The sequence below is a fragment of the Lactuca sativa genome, chromosome 1, assembly GCF_002870075.4.
Source record: "Lactuca sativa cultivar Salinas chromosome 1, Lsat_Salinas_v11, whole genome shotgun sequence".
NCBI classification, from domain to species: Eukaryota; Viridiplantae; Streptophyta; class Magnoliopsida; order Asterales; family Asteraceae; genus Lactuca; species Lactuca sativa.
The window spans coordinates 204,424,308-204,443,728 of record NC_056623.2 but is presented as its reverse complement, the minus strand read 5'-3'; the positions used below and the strand labels follow the sequence as shown (position 1 = coordinate 204,443,728).

Sequence of the window (19,421 nt, the reverse complement as noted above, 5' to 3'; positions counted from 1 at the left end):
GACGAGTTCAAGGATTAACTCGGCGAGTCAGTGGTAGAAAATATCGACCTTGTATGAAGGAGAACTTGGCGAGTTCTTTAAAGACTCGACGAGTAGGGTTGATGCTTTTAGTGTTCTAAGGACTATCGAACTCGGCGAGTTGGTAGGTCAACTCGGCGAGTTGAGTCAATCAGATGATGACTTTGACCATGGTGTAGCCCTTGGCTTTGACTTGGACTTTGACATGAGTTGATAATGAAATGGTAATTAAGGAAGATCGTTATGTATAGGAATCAAGAGGAGTTGATCTCGGCGGCAAGGAGAGTTCTGACACTTCACGACACTGAGGTGACTTACCTTCCAGTAGAAGTGGGTCTAAGGCACCATGGCCGGCCCACCAGTAAGAGATTATAGTAGAGATGATTGTCTTTGTAATAATTTTCTTGTATGCAGATATATTTTATGATTATGTGCTAGAATGCCAAATGTGTTAGTAGTAGTAGGGGCGGAACTGCCCCAGTTACCGGTTGAAAGATACTGAAGGGGTAGACAGCACCCATGCATGCCTAGATATATTTTCATGATATGCTATTATTCCGTAGTGGTAGGGGGTTAGCTCTCAAATACCGATTGAAAGATACCAAAGAGGAGGTTAGCTCCTCGTTACCAGTTGTGTGATACCGAATGGGAGGTTAGCTCCCGACTACCGGTTGAAAGAGACCGAAGGGGAGCCCAGCTCCCAGTCATGCTAGTTAGATATCGGTTGAAAGATACCGATGTACAAGACTTATGTGGTATGATGGGGGAACTCACTAAGATTTGTGCTTACAGTTTTCAGTTTTGTTTCAGGTAACTCTTCAGTGAAGGGGAAGGAGCCGACATGGTAGCAGCGCATCGCACACACATGATTTCTGCACTATGATGTTCTTGGGACTATACTCTGACACTATTATTGTTCCACGATATGTTTTATGACATTTGATTTATTGGATTACGGGATGTTATAATATCGCTGATGTTTTTCAGTATACAATTTTATAAGCTACTTAATTAAAAATGAAATTTTTGGTCATGATTTTTGGGGTTTTACACGTTACCATTCGCTATTTAACTGGAAGGGGTTGTGGTCTGGACAAGGCGACACTTCAATTCTATTCTATTATGGATGGACTATATTACGGGATAAAAATTGATTTATGATTTCTTATTGTGGGTTTAGTTTACCTCATTTTTTAAGCACTAAAGAAAACTACTAAGATATCCATTGCTCATTTTTGGTGTCTAATTTTACATGAAGCATATAGTCAAGTAACAAGTTTAGCTCCTGAAGATGTTGAGGTTGCTCAATTCTCCCATCTTCACATTCCTTAGGCTGCACTTGATGATCTAATTGTTTTTCCTATTGTTGGAAAGATTTCTGATGCCATGCTCCAACAGGTGTCTGAATCGAATCAGTTGTTGATTCAAATACAAAGCTTCAATGCATCTTACTTCTTCTAGTCCTATCCCGAAGAAGGTGACATTTAATGTGAAAGAAGGAACATCTAAAGATTCTAATGTTGTCCAGAAGATGTAAACATTGAAGCCAAAAGTTGTTATTGGTAAAGGTGTTTCTGCAATGAGTGATTCTGAGAAGGCAGTCAAAAGAAATTACTGAGAAGACAGTTCATAATGGTTCTGAGAAGGTGCTAGAGAAAGTTGTTAAGGATATTCTTTAGACTGGTATCAAGAAATCAAATAAGTTGAAGTGAAGTCTAAGTCTCATGGTGTTGTGATTAAAGAAGTTTTGACTAAGAAGGATCAAGAAACAAAGAAACATAACGCTGGTGGAGTGTTGAAACATTTTAAGAAGTTGAAAGCTCAAAGTTTCGAAGAGCTTTCAAATAGATTAAACGTTATTGATGAAGGCCATGATAGCGAAGAGATAGATGATGAGTTTATTGGAACTGATGATATTATTAGAAATGTTTCACCGAGAAAGGATGCCACTGTTGAATCAAATACCGAGGAGACAAGCAATCCTTGTGTCACTATAAACGCAACTAATGTGAATACAAAAATCGATTCTGGGGAACCAATCTCAACATCGCTTCCTAAGACGTCTACTATGTATCCATCTGAAGGTTCTATTTCCAAATCAAATACAAAGGAGGGTAGATCTTCAAACATCATTGAGAACTTATCTAATAAGGACTCAAATGTTAATATGGGTGAGAATACTTAGACATCTTCTCTAGATACTTTAACTGTTCCAGCACCACCTTTGTCTCCACCACCACCTTCGTCTCCACCACCAACTTCAACTGTTACAACAACAGCAGTTCCAGTTGTTTCACCTATATTTTTAGGAATCATCAATGAGCCTATTGAATATTTATTCTCTTTACAGTGGACAGATCAAGAGCCATTAAATACTGAAGAAGACAAATTCATTGAATTTGTTGAGCTGGAGATTGATCCTGAAGAAGATAATGTTGATGCCAACATTATCATATCAGGCAAGTACTACAAAATTATTAACTCTAAACTTAACACAATTCTTCAATTTTTAAATGATAATGCTAGGAAGTCTTATGTGAGTGGTGAAGAGATTGAGTTTTTATTAAAGTGTCAAGAGTCGAGGACTAAGACTTTGACAAACATTGTTTTTACGTCTTTATAAAAAGCTCTTACTTTTCAATCTAGTTGTCATAAGCATGAAGTCACACAATTACATGATCTTGCTCGTGAAAGGAATACTTTGTTTGAACAAATGGTAACATCTTAAATGGATTCCTATATCTTAAAAGTTCATGAGTTGACTAATTTGTTTACATAAGAAGTCAAAAAGATTAATAGCTTATGTGATGATGTAATGAAAAATATCGAAGTTCTTTTGGGAGCTACGCAAACTTTGGTAGAAGAAATCCGTGCTTTGAAGAAAGAATATGTTTATAAAGCTTAAGAAGGAATCTGAGGGCAAGGTGTCTACAAACGTTGAGAACTCTCTTACAAGTTTTCATGATTCTTTAGTGAAGTTTGAGTTTCAATAAGCTACTTCATTATCTCAAGAACAAATCTCATATGTGTTTTCTTCAGTGAAATTATGTTTTAAATCTCAATTGGAACCAATCCTAGATCTTGCTCTTCGATTACCCACCAATGCTCCACACCCGTCTATGAATGCTTACAAGGGAGAGAAAAAGGGTTGATTCATCTAAAGATGGTGGGAAGGTGTTTCCTACTCAAATTCCAACTTCACTACCAATGAAATCCATATTGACAACTTCAACAACGACTATTACACCAAATGTCGAAGTTTAGATGTTGAAGCTACAATCGAAGAAAGGTTTGAACCTAGGCAAAAGAGGCTTAGGTTCTTCAACAACCAGACCTGTTACGACTTTCGATTCAAAATATAAGGGAAAAGGTGTTTATGTCAAACCTACAACAAAAGAGAAAAGGAAACTACAAGAGCTCAAGATCGAAAGATTGAAGCAGTTGAACAATATCATGAGAATGAGAGTGCATGACCCGACTGATCATAAAAATGGAGATCCAAACAAGGTGTGGGGTTACAAAACAATTGAAAATGTGTTTTATGGAAAGGTCAATGCTTTTCAAAAAATACCAAAGAGAAACTATGCCATTAAAAACTCAAATTTCAATCAATTGGATTTTCCAACTAATCATGTCACGTTCACTCATGCTCAGTTCAAGCTAGGAGAATTATAATGATACAGAGGAGTTTAAAAATATAAAGATTTGTTTTCATGCTGTTCTTGGAAAGAAGGAATAAGATATTTGGTTCTTGGTGAAAATTGTGAAGTTTATATCGATAACTCCTTATGGTATGTTCAAAATAGTTTTGCAAAATTATTGATATAGTGTTGTAATGGAAAACAATATACTTTGTGACTTCACAATTGTTGACTTTCCTTTGATAAATCTGAATGATCTCGTTACGATAACGAAGATTACGGGAAATATACATAAACATCAAGTTCAAGACAAACCTTTGTACATCATTGGTTATGGTCACACCAAGAGCTTCTTAGACTATTACACTGCTAATCTAGAATTAACAAAGTTTGAGTTAGCTAATGTTTTCAACAAGAATTCAAAGGTTCCCAAGTCATTGTTGAAAGGAAAATTCAACATTAATGATTAAGAAGATGGTGAAATCATCAATCATCCTTTACGAGTTGTGTTTACAGGAAATAACATGAAGGGTGGGAAAAAGAAGTTCTTCTTCGTGCTGACGATGTAGAAATATATTCAGATCAAAATATTACTAGTTTCCTTCTTCGCATCAACAATTGGAAGAAGACTACAAATGAAGATAAAGAAGAGATAAGGAAGATCATCGTGTGGTACATGGAGATTATACGAGTTTTGCTACAAGTGATAAAGACACTACCCTCAGTCTGAAGATTCGATATTGATCAGAAAGAGGGAGATTGTAGATTCATATTTGTTGTGATATATCGAAGCTTAGGTAGTTGACTTAGTAGCAAATGTTATGTCAGTATGGATGGTCAAAATGACTTCGATAGTGAACATATTTTACCATGCACTTTTGTAGATTCAGTATTAATGTCGAAGTCCTGGTGTACATTTTGCGTCCGTTTAGTACTCTATAAATAGAGTATATACTTAAATTTTTTGTAGTTTTTGTCATTTTGTGCACTGTGTTTTCTCTCTCTACATTTGTATTTGTACAAATCTAAATAAATACTAGTTGAAACAAGATCTTATTTACATCATATGTTCATTAGTTTGTTCTCCAATTTCCTTTTACAATCGATTGAATATGATATTTCAATTATTTTTATGACATTTCATTATGTTTTATACGACTATGACTTCCACACTTTTGGTAACTATAATATTATATTTGAAAGTTTTAACGAAACAATGTCTTTAACATATTTTCTATCAAGAACACTTTCTTTTACAAATTGTTTTTATAATTAGAGTTTAAAACTTGTGGTTTTAAATATATTCTTTCAAATGTATTTGCTTTTACTAATAGATTTAAATACTGAAGGTCACAATTTCATATAGTAATTGTTTTAAAAGAAATTTATTTTACTAGGATGTTACACCATATGATCAATTTATAACATTCTTGTAAAAGAGAGTCAAAAGACGGCACGACCCATTTTTGATTTATAAGGCAAAACACACAATATGTGTGTTTGCTCACATCATAGAGTTTTGCCGAAAATATCAACACACTTTGCTAAATTAATTTTTTAACCCTCCCAATACCATTAAAAACTATCTGAAATGATTGATGCACTATAATAACTTTATTACACATTTTTTAACACCTAATATAATCCGTAGATAATGAATTAAACTAACATTTTTTTTTCTCTATTTTATGTTTTACAACTGCAAAATTGGCATTAGTTTACATATTCACCCTTAATTTGTAACATTGATGCTAGTAGGCTACCAACTAATTTAAAAACATATTACAACCATTTTAACATACTCCAAGTCATAATCATCTCATGATGTGATGTTTTGGCCAAATTCAAACTCAAAAGTTAACTTTCAAACTTAAATCCCAACAATAAATCCATATATTCAAATGATATACTATTACGAACTTATATGTGGATTAGAATAAATATATTAAATTTGAAAACATTTTAATGATGTATGCTTAAAATGACATATTACAACTATTATGTACGTGTTCTCTTAAAAGTATGTATGCTTAAAACGACATATTACAACTACTTCAAATACATAAGCAAAAAATAGTAAAAAAATAATACAAATTGAAAAAGGTTCATGATTATTGTTTTATTTTTTTCTATATAAATTAGCAGTCTGTGAAAAACTTATTTGACAACGAATTTAAATAAGTCTGAACGCTTAATTTTTGGATGCACATGTAAAACCAAAAATGTCAACTATAAAATGTGTTGCATTTATGATTTAACAAATCAACAGTTTTATTATACATCACAATAAAAGGCCATTTATTTTGCAAATTTACATTCTATGTTCCAAAAACTCAGTTTTCTGTTAAAAATTAATTGTTGCTATGTAACAATAATTCTTATAATTTGAGATATATTATGAAAAAAACTCAGTTTTTTTCGGTTAAATAACGTCGTCGTCAGTGCAATTTAATTGTTTTGGCCAAATAATATAAACAACTTTCGAATAATACTTTGAAATAGGAGTAAGATATTATCTGAAAATTTCTTTTATATATTTGTAAGATTTTTTTATAGTACCAAGAAATTTACAATTCACAGCCCAATTATTGATATGGTCATTTTATCATCTTAGATTAATGTATTAATTATAAAATACAAAGCATGTGATTCTTGTGATATATTTCAATTATTTAAATACAAGAACATCGTATTGTGATTATCACTATATATAATCCAATGTAGGATGCATGCAAAAGCATCCCACTACACCATAACACCACAAAACAATCAAAATGGCCTCAGGCAATATCTTCCGAGAAGTAGAACTACCTGAGCAAAAACCTGACAGCGATGGCGCTCTATTCCCGGCGGTGTTATCCCCAATATCTAACGCTGATTTTACTTCAACAGCAAAACTCAATGGCTTTGAAGAAGCGATCAAAGCTCACAAGCCATGGCTCGAGTCACTTCTCCAGAAAAGAGGTGCTATCCTCTTCAGAGGCTTCCCTGTAAACTCTACTTCCGACATGAATGATGTGGTGGAAGCATTTGGCTTCCCTGAAGCGTTCTATGTTGGTGGCAGAGCCTCTCGAACCAAAATCCTTGGCCGGATTTACACCACAAATGAAGCTCCTCAGGATAAGACTATTCCTTTCCATCACGAGATGGCTTATGTAAATACCTTTAATCTATCCATATGCATCTGTTGCTTAATTTCTCAGATTATTATTATTATTTTTTAAATCGACTGATATGTGTCATGCATGCAAACAGGTTCCAGACTACCCCTCGAAGCTATTTTTCTTTTGCCAAGAAGCACCAAGAAGTGGGGGAGAAACTCCAATAGTTTTGAGTCATATCATCTACGACAAGATGAAAGAGAAGCACCCAGATTTCGTTGAAAAACTAGAGGAACATGGATTGACGTACACAAAAATAATGAGTGACGAGGATCTTCCATCATCTTTCACCGGCAGCGGTTGGAAGTCGGCATACATGACCAATGACAAGAATGTTGCAGAGGAAAGGTTTGTATACATTAATTTTGCTACACTAAGTTGTAATACAAGAACAAAAATATATAATTCACTATATTTACAGGGCAGCGAAGTTGGGCACAAAGCTGGAATGGATGGGAAATAGCGTAAAAACTATAACCGGTCCCGTGCCAGGCATAAAATTTGATAAAGGAAGTCAACGGAAAACTTGGTTCAATAGTCTCGCAAACAGTTATGGTGGCCCCGCGAATGCTGAAATTTATGACGACAGCAGATCTATTGAGTTTGGGAATGGTGAACCTTTGTCGGATTCTGCCATGAAAGACTGTTTGAGAATCCTTGAAGAAGAGTGTGTTGCAATACCTTGGAAGAAAGGTGATGTCATGCTTGTTAATAATTTGATGGTTCTCCATAGCCGACGCCCACTAATAAAGCCACCTCGCCGCATTCTCGTTTCCCTTTGCAAGTGAGGGAAAACAGGAGTCATTCGAACTACTATTCATACAAAATTATCCAGTTCTCCGAAATTATTGTTTTTCAATCTTTTTGTACTATAAGTGTGTAATAATAAACCTGAACCTGGTGTTCAACTTAAAACAAGTACTGTTTCATCCTTGTTGATTGATATGCCAGGTGGTGGGTGGAGATGATGATGTGAAACACATGTGCTAAAGATTTTTGTTTGTATTGCTCTTTCAAACTATAAATGTCATATGGTCATTTGTTGTATTAATTATAGCAACCGATTATTATCTTATATACTTGTTCTTTTTATATCCAAAATTTCTCAATTAAAGTACCGTTTTAAGTTCCAATGTTTTGAAAAGTCTAGAAGAAAAAGCAATCAGTTTTAAGTTTGTCCATCATTTGAAAATGCACTACTGATGGTTTAAAACGTATCATAAAATTTGTTTGATATTCGTCTTTATATAGTTCAATGAACATCCAAGTTGAGCGATGAGCACTCTAACCGGAAACCAGAATTCCAATGGACTAGTAATTACCTGCAAGGCTGTAATCCTTCATACGTGTGGTGGGTTAAAAAAAACCTCCAATTCTTACACATCAACACCAATAATAATAATAATAATAATAATAATAATAATAATAATAATAATAATAATAATGTAACGCTTGGACCTGATATTAGTTAAATTCCCTAATTTATTGTATTTTCTATGGAGACTCAGCGAGTTGGAAGGTCTAACTCGTCGTGTTGAGGGGGTTGTTGGCTGCAGACATTTTTTGGTCCAACTCGACGAGTTGGGGTGTCCCAACCCGACGAGTTGGGGGCTGTGAAGAAAACCCTAATTTTAGGGTTTTCCACCTTATTTAAAGACCTTAAATCTTTTAGTTAGCCTCTCTACCAGCCTCCTTGTCCATAAAACCCTAATTTCATGTATTGTCCTCCAACGTTGAGCGTATGAGCTTGTGGTGTGCTTGGAGAGTTGATTTTTGGTAGTTTTGGAAGGAGTTTGACGATTGAAGGAGCTTAGTTTGGAAGGAAGGCTTTGGATCCAAAAACTTTCCATTTTTGCAGTTCTTTTGAGGTATAAAGTCGATACCTTGTGTTGTTATCTTGTAGATCTCTTTATTGGATATTTTAGCTTGGTTTTTGGGTGTATGGTTGAGTTTTCCAAAAGGTCAAGGGTTCCAGGGGTTATTATGTTAGATCTAACCCTTTCATGACCACTTTTGGCATAAAGTTGCAAGCTTTGCGAGGTCCTAAGTCTCATCCATGCATTAAGTCCTTTATTAAGTGATTTTGGGCCTCATGGTTCCTTTCTTGCATGCATCGATGTAAAGTTGGAAACTTTACGTTATATTCTAGCCTTGGGATGCTAGATTTGTGTTTTGGGACTATGTTATGAGAGTTTAAGGGCTTAATGGGTTAAGCCCCACTCTATTAAGTCAAAGATTCGAATTTTGGGTTCATTGTGGTGGTTTTTAAGGGTAAAGTTGGAAACTTTACCCTTCTAGACATCATTTGGGAGAAGATCTGAGAATTGAAGCTTCTAGATTCGATGGAAACAACTTAAGGCATTAAGTTGTTTGTTTCCTGGCCAACTCGACGAGTTCATTAGGAGAACTCGGCGAGCTGATTTGAGTTTTCTCTATCTGTGCAATTCATGGAGAAACTCGACGAATTGAAGGACAACTCGTACCTTTTACTTTAGTCATTAACCAAGTTTGACTTTTAAGGGATTTTAGGACATTTGGAGTTGTATTTAAGGAGTTGTTTCTGTAAAGGGGTCGAGTAGAGCTGATATTCGGAGTCGGGACCTAGTCAGCTACCATTCCGTATTGAGGTGAGTCTTCTCACCACACTCATGGGTCGAAGGCACCAATGTTTGCCCATTACAGATTATGAAATGTTTCGTATGGGAATATGTAATTGTCTTTTACAGGAATTATATGTGGACTTATGTGAAGACCATGAGGGTAGCCCATGGCATTTCATTGAACACCATGGAGGGGGTACATGGAAAACTTGTATGTATATGTGTATGCATGGCATTATGTGATTATATGACTTGTGTGATTGGAAAACTCACTAAGCTTGTGCTTACAATTTTATTGGATTTTTAGGTACTTCTATTAATAAGGTCAAGGACCCGTCTTGATGGCGTGGCGTGAATTCTCCAGTGTTTTCACATTTGGCTTTTTGTAATCTGAATTCTAAAATAATATGGATATGTAATGGGATTTTTGTACTTCCTATCGATGATGTTTATGAAATTAAAAGTTTAAAATTTTCCTGAAAATTGGGGGTTGTTACAAATTGGTATCAGAGCCTTAGTTTGAGAGATTCGGGCGCACTTCTGGGTGTGTCAGAATTCGAACTAAGGAAATGGTAACAACACCGTTTCAAAAAGAAACCAACGTTAAATTTTTTGACAACAATTTTTTAAGAAAAAAGGGAGAATTCAATGTGCGTAATCGGCCGAGCTCAAGTAAGTATTCCCAATATTTTAGTCATGCTATAGTATATATGGAAATATGGTTGTATGGATTATCTATTAAGTTTATGCTACCAAAGTTATACATGTTTAGGATTGCATAGCCCTAGAATGAGGGAATCTGCCTTATTCATGTTCCTTGTTTGGTTTTTGTTTAGGGTAAAAGCTTTATTTAACAGTCTATATGATACTCTTTGTGTATAAGTTGCATGCATATGGGCAACCTGCTATGATTAATCTTGGTTTCCTGTATGGTGAGGGTTGAGAATCCTACGGGCAATCTAGGATCTGAGTTAGTGTTGTATTTATGAGTTATCATTTGTGATTTGATGATTTAGGGATATCAAGTATGGCCTTTGGGAAGGTACAAGTAGGCATGGAAGGTAGTATTGGACCTGTACTATTGAAAGCACAGGACATGTACCCAAATCAATGACATACCTGATAGTTCTTAGAAGTTTGGTGAGGAGGAATCTCTTTCATATTCCTTATCTTGGTTATTAATGATATTTTCAGATTTGGATGGTGATGATCACGCGAGGTTCAGGTTCAAGATCAGGATCATGTTTAGGCTCGGGTGTAGAGCCGATGGATGAGAGTTTGCATAATCTTATCACTGCCAAGGTTACTCGTGGCATCCTTGACGGTACCGTGGTGATTTTCGGTACCATCAAGGAGGGCATCATGGATATCATGGAGGAGAGGGTCAGGTCCTTCCAAGTCGAGATTGTCGCAGGCCGAATTGGGGCCCGAGCTCCCTCATCCAAGGAGTTCAAGGCATGTAGAGCACCTGAGTTCTTAGAGGTCAGGGATTCCATCACTAGCTGATGCTGGGTGGCAGACATGGAGAATGCCTAGCGCACGAGTTTTTTTTACCCCGAGTTAGAAAAGTTACGGTTCGCATCTTGTAAGTTGAGGGATCGACATGAGACTATTGGGAGAAGGTTACCCATGAGGTGGGATCAGCATGGGTGGTTAAGATGACTTGGGAGGAGTTTGTGAGGAGGTTTGATCAGGAGTTTGCACCATCCATAGAGGCGCAACATTTGGTGAGAGAGTTCCAGGATTTACAGCAGACTACCGAGACTGTGGTGGAGATCTCCGCCAAGTTTCGAGCGAGGGCACTTTTGGTTCTACAGTATGTTGTGGGTGAGGGGATGAAGAAGAGTAGGTATCATTCCATGTTGAGGGATGATATTCGGGAGTTTGTAGGTTTTTCATGGTGTAAGATCCTGAATGAGATAGTGGAGAAGGCCTGGGAACAAGAGATTAAGTAAGAGCTCCACATGAAGCAGATGTCGCAGCAGGTTCAGGCAGCAGCGGATTAGCCCAAGAAGCCTAAGACCTCTGATTCTCTCAGCAGGGGCCAAAAGGGTCGTAGCCGTTGAGCCAAGTGCGGTGAGTCACATAGTTAAGCATAACGAGCAATGGGCACAAAATGTTATGCATGTGGCCATCTAGGTCACATGAGTTGGGATTTCTCAAGAAGGGTTTGATTTGTTTTCACTGCAACCAGACCGGCCATAAAATGGTCGATTTTCCGAGGTTGGTTAGAGGAGGAGGAGCAGTGGCGGTGCATGCGCCCGCCACAATGAGGACTACAGATGGCCTCCCGATCAAGGTGGAGGCTCCTGTGGTGAAGTGCCACACATTTCTACTGACTAATAAGGAGGCTCGAGCAGCGCATGACGTTGTCACTAGTATCTTGTTTTGTTTATTTTATTATTATGCTTATGTTGTTATGATTTTATAGGGACCTTTTTGTTCGATGGTATGTCGGTACAGATTCTTTTTGATTCAGGGGCTACTCAATCTTTTGTATCTCTTGCGCTCAGCAAGAAGTTTCGTGAGGCTCCGGGGACCTTAGATTCCCCACTCAAGGTGGAGATTGCGTACGACCGCACTGTGAGTGTTGCAAGGGTATTTTGAAGGAGTGTTCTGAATATTTTTAGGGAGAGGTTTTCAATCGATTTGGTTCTGATCCCTTTGTGAGGATTGAAGGTGATTGTCGGGATGGATTGGTTAGGACCTAATGGGGCCACGATGGATTGCGAGTGTCAGTTAGTGAGGGTTCAAACCCCTCGTGGGGGAGAATTGGCTATACATGGAAAGAGAACCTTACATGGACCAACTCTCTGTTCGGCTTCGAGGGCTAGGAGACTTCTTCACCTGGGTTGTTCTGGTTTCTGGTTTACGTTTCGGATATGAGGGTGGAAGCCAGGCCAGATATGAGTAGGGTACCGATTGTAAGAGATTTTCCTGAAGTGTTTCCATAGGAGTTACCTAGCGTGCCACCTGAGTGGTTAGTGGAGATCTATATTAATCTAGTGCCTGTTGTGGCCCCGATAGCTAAGGTGACGTATCATCTAGCTCCACCTGAGATGCAAGAGTTGTCTATGTAGCTTCAGGAACTGCTAGACCAGTGATTCATTCTTCCGAGTAGTACCCCCTGGGGAGCACCAATTTTGTTCGTGAAAATGAAGGATATGTTGAATAGGATGTGTATTGATTATCCGGAGTTGAACAAGCTAATGGTAAAGAAATGTTATCCGCTTCCGAGGATTGATTATTTGTTCGATCAGCTTCAGTTTTCTTTGTGGTTTTCCAATATTGACCTTCGGTCAGTGTATCATCAGATGAGGATCCAGGATGAAGACAAACCGAAGACATCGTTCAGAACTCGTTATGGTTAGTACGATTTTGTGGTGATGCCATTTGGGCTCACCAATGCTCCAGCAACGTTCATGGATCTCATGAATTGGGGTTTGCATACCGATGTTGGATAAATCTGTGATTGTTTTCATTGATGATATTTTGGTCTATCTAAGACCAAGGAGCAGTACGAGCAGCATTTGAGAAAATTGTTGTAGACTTTGAGGAGGGAGAGGCTTTATACCAAATTCTCCAAGTGCGAGTTTTTGTTGTGTGAGGTTTAGTTTTTGGGGCATATCATCAACCAAGAAGGTATATTGGTGGATCCCGCCAAGATTGAGGTGGTAATGTGTTGAGAGGTTCTGAAAATGCATCCAAGATTAGGAGTTTCTTATGATTAGCATGGTATTATCGGAGATTCATCCAAGATTTCTCCAATTTTTTTTATACCGTTGACCCGTTTGACCAAAAAGAGTGTGACCTTTCGGTGGGGTCTAGATCAGCACTCGGCTTTCGAGGCATTGAGGCAAAAATTATGTGAGACCCCGATTCTATCTCTTACTCGAGGGATTGGATGATTTCGTAGTGTATTGAGACGCTTCTATTTCTAGGTTAGGAGTTATGCTAATCAAGAGGAGGCATGTGATCGCTTATGCCTTGAGGCAGATGAAGCCTCACGAGATGAATTACCCCGCACATGATTTGGAGTTAGGGGCAGTGTTTTTTCCCTCAAGATTTGGAAGCATTATCTATATGGGGTATGATGTACCATATTTACCGATCACAATAGTTTGAAGTATTTTATGGATCAACAAAATTTGAATATGCGTCAGAGGCGGTGGTTAGATGTGGTGAAAGATTATGACTGTGAGATCTTGTTCCATCCTGGGAAAGCAATTATGGTAGCCTATGCTTTAAGCCGTAAGACGGTAAGTGCCTCGATTTAAGACGTTTGATTGAGGATGGCAGTGATTTCACGTTTATTAGAGATGATTAAGGAGACACAGGTGGAGGGTTTAAAACGGGAGAACTAGAAGATCAGGCAGATTTAGGGACAAAGTTCGTTATTTGTGTGGTTGATTTTGGGTTTCGGCATCCGGGGATGTGAGGCGAAGAATCTTAGAGGAGCCACACAAGTCCAAATTTTCTATCCATCCGGGGGTCACAAAGATGTATCTAGATTTGAGATTGAGTTATTGGTGGCCCTGCATGAAGCGGGAGGTTGCGTGGTTTGTCAAGTGGTGTTTGACCTGCAGGAAGGTCAAGGGCGAACATTAGAGGCCTCACAGGAAGATGCAGTCGCTACCTATTCCCATGTTGAAATGGGAAGAGATCACCATATATTTTATCATGAAGCTACCTAAGACGGATTGGGGTGTAGATTGCATTTGGATTATTGTTGATAGGTTGAGCAAGAGTTCACATTTTATTCCGATTTCTGTGAGTATCTCCACTGAGAAATTAGCAGACATTTATGTGCGAGAGGTGGTGGCAAGGCAATTTCATGAAGAGTTGGGTACTCTATTTCATTTTTACACTACTTACCACCCCTAAACCGATGGTCAGAGCGAGCGAACGATCCAGACGCTCAAGGATATTATTTGGGCATGTGTATTGGATTCTGGGGGGGGGGGGAGTTGGGATACTTACCTTCCATTAGCGGAGTTCTCATATAACAATAGTTATCATGCTAGTAATGAGCGATCCCCCATTTGAGATGTTGTATAGTCGGAGGTGTAGGACTCTAGTTTGTTGGGGGAGGTAGGGCATCGGGTTATGGGAAGCATCGAAGTGGTTCTTAAGACCACCGAGTTGATACAGCAGGTGTATGACAGGTTGCGAGTCATGCAGAGATGTCAGCAAAGGTATGCTGACCAGCGTCGTTTAGATCTCGAGTTTCAGGTGAGGGATTTTGTTTTGTTGAAGGTATCACCATGGAAGCATGTTATTCGGTTAGGAAGAGGGGCAAGCTGGGGCCCTGATTCATTAGTCCGTTAAGGAGTTTTTCGCATATTAGCATGGTTGCTTATCGGTTGGATCTACCGGATGAGCTCAGTCAGATCGAAAATACCATCCTCGTGTCTCAGCTTATGAAGTGTGTTGCTGAGGAGGCCGTAGTCATTTATTTAGATGATATTCACGTTGATGGGAGTCTAAATTATGTTGAGAATCCCATTGCGATTTTGGACAGAAAAACAAAAGCTCTGTGGAACAAAGAAGTGAAGTTAGTAAAGGTGCAGTGGCAACATCGGAAGGACTCATAATAGATGTGGGAGCCCAATGAGGAGATAATAGAGCATTCACCTGGATTATTTAATGCAACGGACTTCGAGGACGAAGTCTGATTCAAGTGGGGAGATTAGTAATGCTTAGATCTGGTATTAGCTAAATTCCCTAATTTATTGTATTTTCTTTGGGGACTCGACAAGTTAGAAGCTCCAATTCGTCATGCCGAGCGGGTTGTTAGCCGCAGATAGCTTTTGGTCCAACTCGACGAGTTGGGGTTCCCTAACCCGGTGAGTTGGTGACATGAACAAAAACCTAATTTTAGGATTTTACAGCCAATTTAAAGACCTTAAATCTCTTGGATGGCCTCTTAACCAGCCTCCTTGTCTAGAAAACCCTAATTTTGTGTATTATCCTCCAAGGTTGAGTGTATGAGCTTGTGGTGTGCTTGGAGAGTTCGTTTTTGGTAATCTTTGTAAGGAGTTTGAAGATTGAATGAGCTTATTTTGGAAGTAAGGCATTGGTGTAACGCCCCGATTCTCAGGTATTGCTCAAATTATAGTTTCTTGGTTTTGGCCCTACTCGACAAGTCGGTTACCCTACTCGTCGAGTAGCAGCGGGATTGGATCGCAACTTAAGTGACATACTCGGCGAGTCCACTAGTGGGACTCGACGAGTAGGATCTAGCAAGTGAAACCCTAATTCCCGGGGTTTGTGTCCCTATTTAAAGGATCCTTAGCCTCCCTTGGGTCTCTTTACAGTCTTAGAAAGCCCCTGATTCGAGTGTGTGTGCTTGTTGAGGACAGTTCTAGAAGCTTGAATTGAAGATTTTGAAGGAGAAGGCTTGAAGGAAGAGGAGGTTGGAGCAAGTTAGGTGCGGAAATCAGCACTATTTTCAGTTGTCATCTTCTAGAGGTATCCTAAATTACCATCTCTTCTGTGAGTTCTCCTTTTATTTAAGTTCTAGGGTTTTCTATGGACCTTAAAGGTTGATAAGTTGAACAATGAGTTGGATCTAAAGTTGTAACTGCAGATCTGAACCCTCTCTAAGCTCTAGAAACATAAAGTCTCAGAATTGATCATGTATGAGGTCCCTCTTGGGCATGAAGCCCCATTAAGAGCTTAGACTTGGCATTTAGAGCCTTAAATGCAATGCATGTACATAAAGTTTGTGAATTTACGTAATAATTATACCATAGAAGCCTAGATCTATGAATTGGGGCCACAACATGGCTCAGAATAAGTCTGTATGGAGAAAGACCAAACGGACTTGGCGAGTCACAAAGATGACTCGGCGAATCTGATGAAGGAAGCCGTGAAACTTGACGAGTTGGATGAACAACTCAGTCAGTCCGATGAAGAAAGCCGTGAACTCGACGAGTTGGATGAACAACTCGGCGAGTCCGATGAAGATCGTTATGAAACTCGACGAGTTGATGAACAACTCGGTGAGTCAGATGAACTTTCCCAAGGATACGCCCACGTATGTACCCATCGAGTTTCGCTTAGGAAACCCGACGAGTGGCTTTGGAGTTCAGTCGAAAAACGAGGGAAACTCAACGAGTCACTCGATGACTCGGAGAGTGCACCGGAAGCCAAGGAAACTCGGCGAGTCAGGTCAACATGGACGGTTGACCTTGACTGTTGACTTTGACCATTGACCTGAGTTGATTTGTTGACTTTTGAGGACAGTTCTAGAAGGATCAGAATCTTATGTATGCAATTCGTGATTAATATAGGTGGTGGGATTCGTGACAGTAACCCGAAGGTTGGAACTAATTTCTGTGAGTCGACGTTTCGAGGTGAGTTATACTCACTATACTAAGGGGTCTAAGGCACCAAGGCCAGCCCAATGGATTTGATATCCTAGTAATTATTAATATCTTGAGTTGAGTTAGTAATGTATGCCACTTGGTATGCTAGTCGGGTAGATCTGTAGGACTACCTGTGATACTGATTGATTACCTGTATGTGCATTTATCTGTTACATGTCGACATGTTGTGTGGGGTGGGTTGAGGTTGTACTGCTCCGTGCGGTATCCAACAAACCCGAGAGTATTCCAGATATGAGCTGAGGGCCCAGTAGGCATTCTAGACTCATATTGAGGATTCGGGAGCATTACAGATACGAGCTGAGGGCCCGGTAGTGTCACAACTAGCATTTTTAGCTAGGAAATTCTATTCTCATATAAACATCATCCATTGTAAAATCCTATACTCTAAGTGAATACTATACTCTATTCTCATTAAAATATATCTCATATGCTCAAATAAGGGTTGGAAACCCTTGGAATCCAGACTCAAGTTCTTTATGGACAAGGATTCTCTTATTGGGCCTAATGGACAAATAAACTTTCAAATCGACTATTTGGGCTCTACTTGGACCCACAATCATGAAACTAGATTTTTTTGGGCCATGTGGGCCTAAAATAATTCATTTTTATCTCTAATAGGCTTTGTTGGGCCATAAACTCCATTTCTTTTATTCAAAAGGGGTCGTGAATCGTCCTTAAGCACAATGGGCCGAAAAATAATATTAGGCCTATGAAATTCGATCAAAGCCAAGAAATTGAGCCGGAAACCATTTACTTCATCCCATTAGACCCATTTTCGGCCCAAGGTAAAAAAAGGGGGTAAATTACATGGTGACGCATCATTTTTACATGTAGGGTTCCCATGCTAAATACCCTCCATGCAAAAACTAATCTCATGCATCAAGACTTCTATCACATCAAACCTCTCTTCTCTTTTCCCCTCTCTCCTTCTTAATCTCGCCCATAGAGCAAAAAAAATCACCACCACACTCATTTTTACTTACAAAATATCTTAAGAAAGCTCTCAAGAGCTCTTACAACTTCCTCCAAATTTCGGGATTTTTGGGTGTATCTTCAAGGAGGTTTTCATCTAGATCATCATATTTGGTAAGTTATTGTCATACTTAAGTCCTTGATTTTCATCCTTAAGCTAAGAAAACTCCCTTATAAAGCTTCATTTCGTGATCTAACACCCTAGAAGCCATCTATGTCCGAAAGCTACTCCAAGGTGTTGCTAGGACCAAAAATCTCTCCATTTCTTCTTCAAAACCGAAACATCATAGCAAAGGTGAGTTCATACCCCTTGTTTTCGGTTTTCACATGATTTTGGGGGAGAATACAAGTTGCTTTGTGTAGATCTATGTGTATATGCATGATTATGTGTGTTTTCTTGAATCATTTGGTGATTATATGTTGCTTACTTCATTAATCTAAAAATATGTCAAGAACTTGAAGTTTATCACTTGGATCTTTATATGAATCTTGAGAGAAGTATGTTTTATCAAACATAATACATGTAAACTAGTACATGTGGGATTTATACACTTGATATAGCAAAAATGAGTGTTGTGTTCAAAGATCTATAAACTAAACTCATAAAACAGGTTTTAACAGGAAAGTTTTAGTCCAATCTCGGACTGTTTTGACCCTCTTAATGGAAGTATTTTTCAAAACTGTTTTACATGGATAAATTCCAGATTTATACCTTTAAAATGACTATGCTCACGTTTTCATACGATTTTTCTACAATTTTTGGCGAATTTTACAAAACTGCCTATCAAATTTGAAATACTTTCGAACCAGCCTGTGAAGGTGACCAATTTGACACTTGTTAGAAGCCATTAAAAATTATGAGAAACTTTCTAAAGAAAGTAGACAAAATTTCCAAAATTCCAGAATTTACGGATCTAAATTTCGACTTATGATGATTTTTCTACCAATTTTCCAAAAAGTAGGTCGGAAAGGCCCAAAACCAGAATAATGTGTATTTTCACAAAAATCAAGCCAAAAATGATATTTTGACAAAAATAGGTTTAAAATGTTATTTTTATCACAAACTAGTCATCAACACGAGTTTTTAACAAAATTGGAGATTAAAGTGTTATTCTTACAAAAATTGGGCCCTTAATTGTAAATTTTTGGCTTATTGGGCCAAGAACGTTATTTTTACAAAAAAAATGGGCTTTTATATCAACTTTGTAAATAATCAAGCTACAATAAACAAAACAATAGCAAATGGGTTAAAAACGATATTCATATCCTTATCGGGCCTGGAAATAATATACATGTTTAGTGGGGCTTAGTGTTCTTTTACATGTATATTAGGCTTAGGATAGACATTCATATTCCTTTAAGCCTGGAAATAATAGGCTTAGGATAGACACATATAGTGGGCCTTAGTGGTCCACTTACATGTTTATTAGGCCTGGGAATGGGTTTTATATGCTTTCTTCTTTTTATGCTATTTTAGTGAATACTTGAGCCAAAATCAATGATAAACCAAAAAATGTATTTAATTTGATCATTTTCTCAGTTATTGGGCCTTAGTGGCCCGTTTTTATGTGTGAGAGGTCTTGTATATGTTTATTGGGCCTCATTGACCCATTAACATGTGCGACGGACCTTGGATAC

At 38.2% G+C, this 19,421-nt stretch overlaps 1 protein-coding gene across 1 annotated transcript; it reads left to right on the top strand.

The window, feature by feature from the left end:
- Positions 1-6,353: 6,353 nt before the first annotated feature.
- LOC111892089 (clavaminate synthase-like protein At3g21360) lies at positions 6,354-7,867 on the top strand. Its single transcript, XM_023888155.3, has 3 exons — positions 6,354-6,814; positions 6,915-7,168; positions 7,242-7,867. Exons 1-3 carry the CDS (start codon positions 6,434-6,436, stop codon positions 7,606-7,608), a joined length of 1,002 nt encoding a protein of 333 aa, XP_023743923.1. The 5' UTR covers positions 6,354-6,433; the 3' UTR covers positions 7,609-7,867.
- The last annotated feature ends 11,554 nt before the right edge of the window (positions 7,868-19,421 follow it).

Coding starts and splice junctions, on each gene's coding strand:
- LOC111892089 (XM_023888155.3), top strand. CDS start 6,434: ATGGCCTCAGGCAATATCTTCCGAGAAGTAGAACTACCTGAGCAAAAA. Junction 6,815..6,914: donor TCCATCACGAGATGGCTTAT/GTAAATACCTTT, acceptor GCATGCAAACAG/GTTCCAGACTACCCCTCGAA. Junction 7,169..7,241: donor AAGAATGTTGCAGAGGAAAG/GTTTGTATACAT, acceptor CTATATTTACAG/GGCAGCGAAGTTGGGCACAA.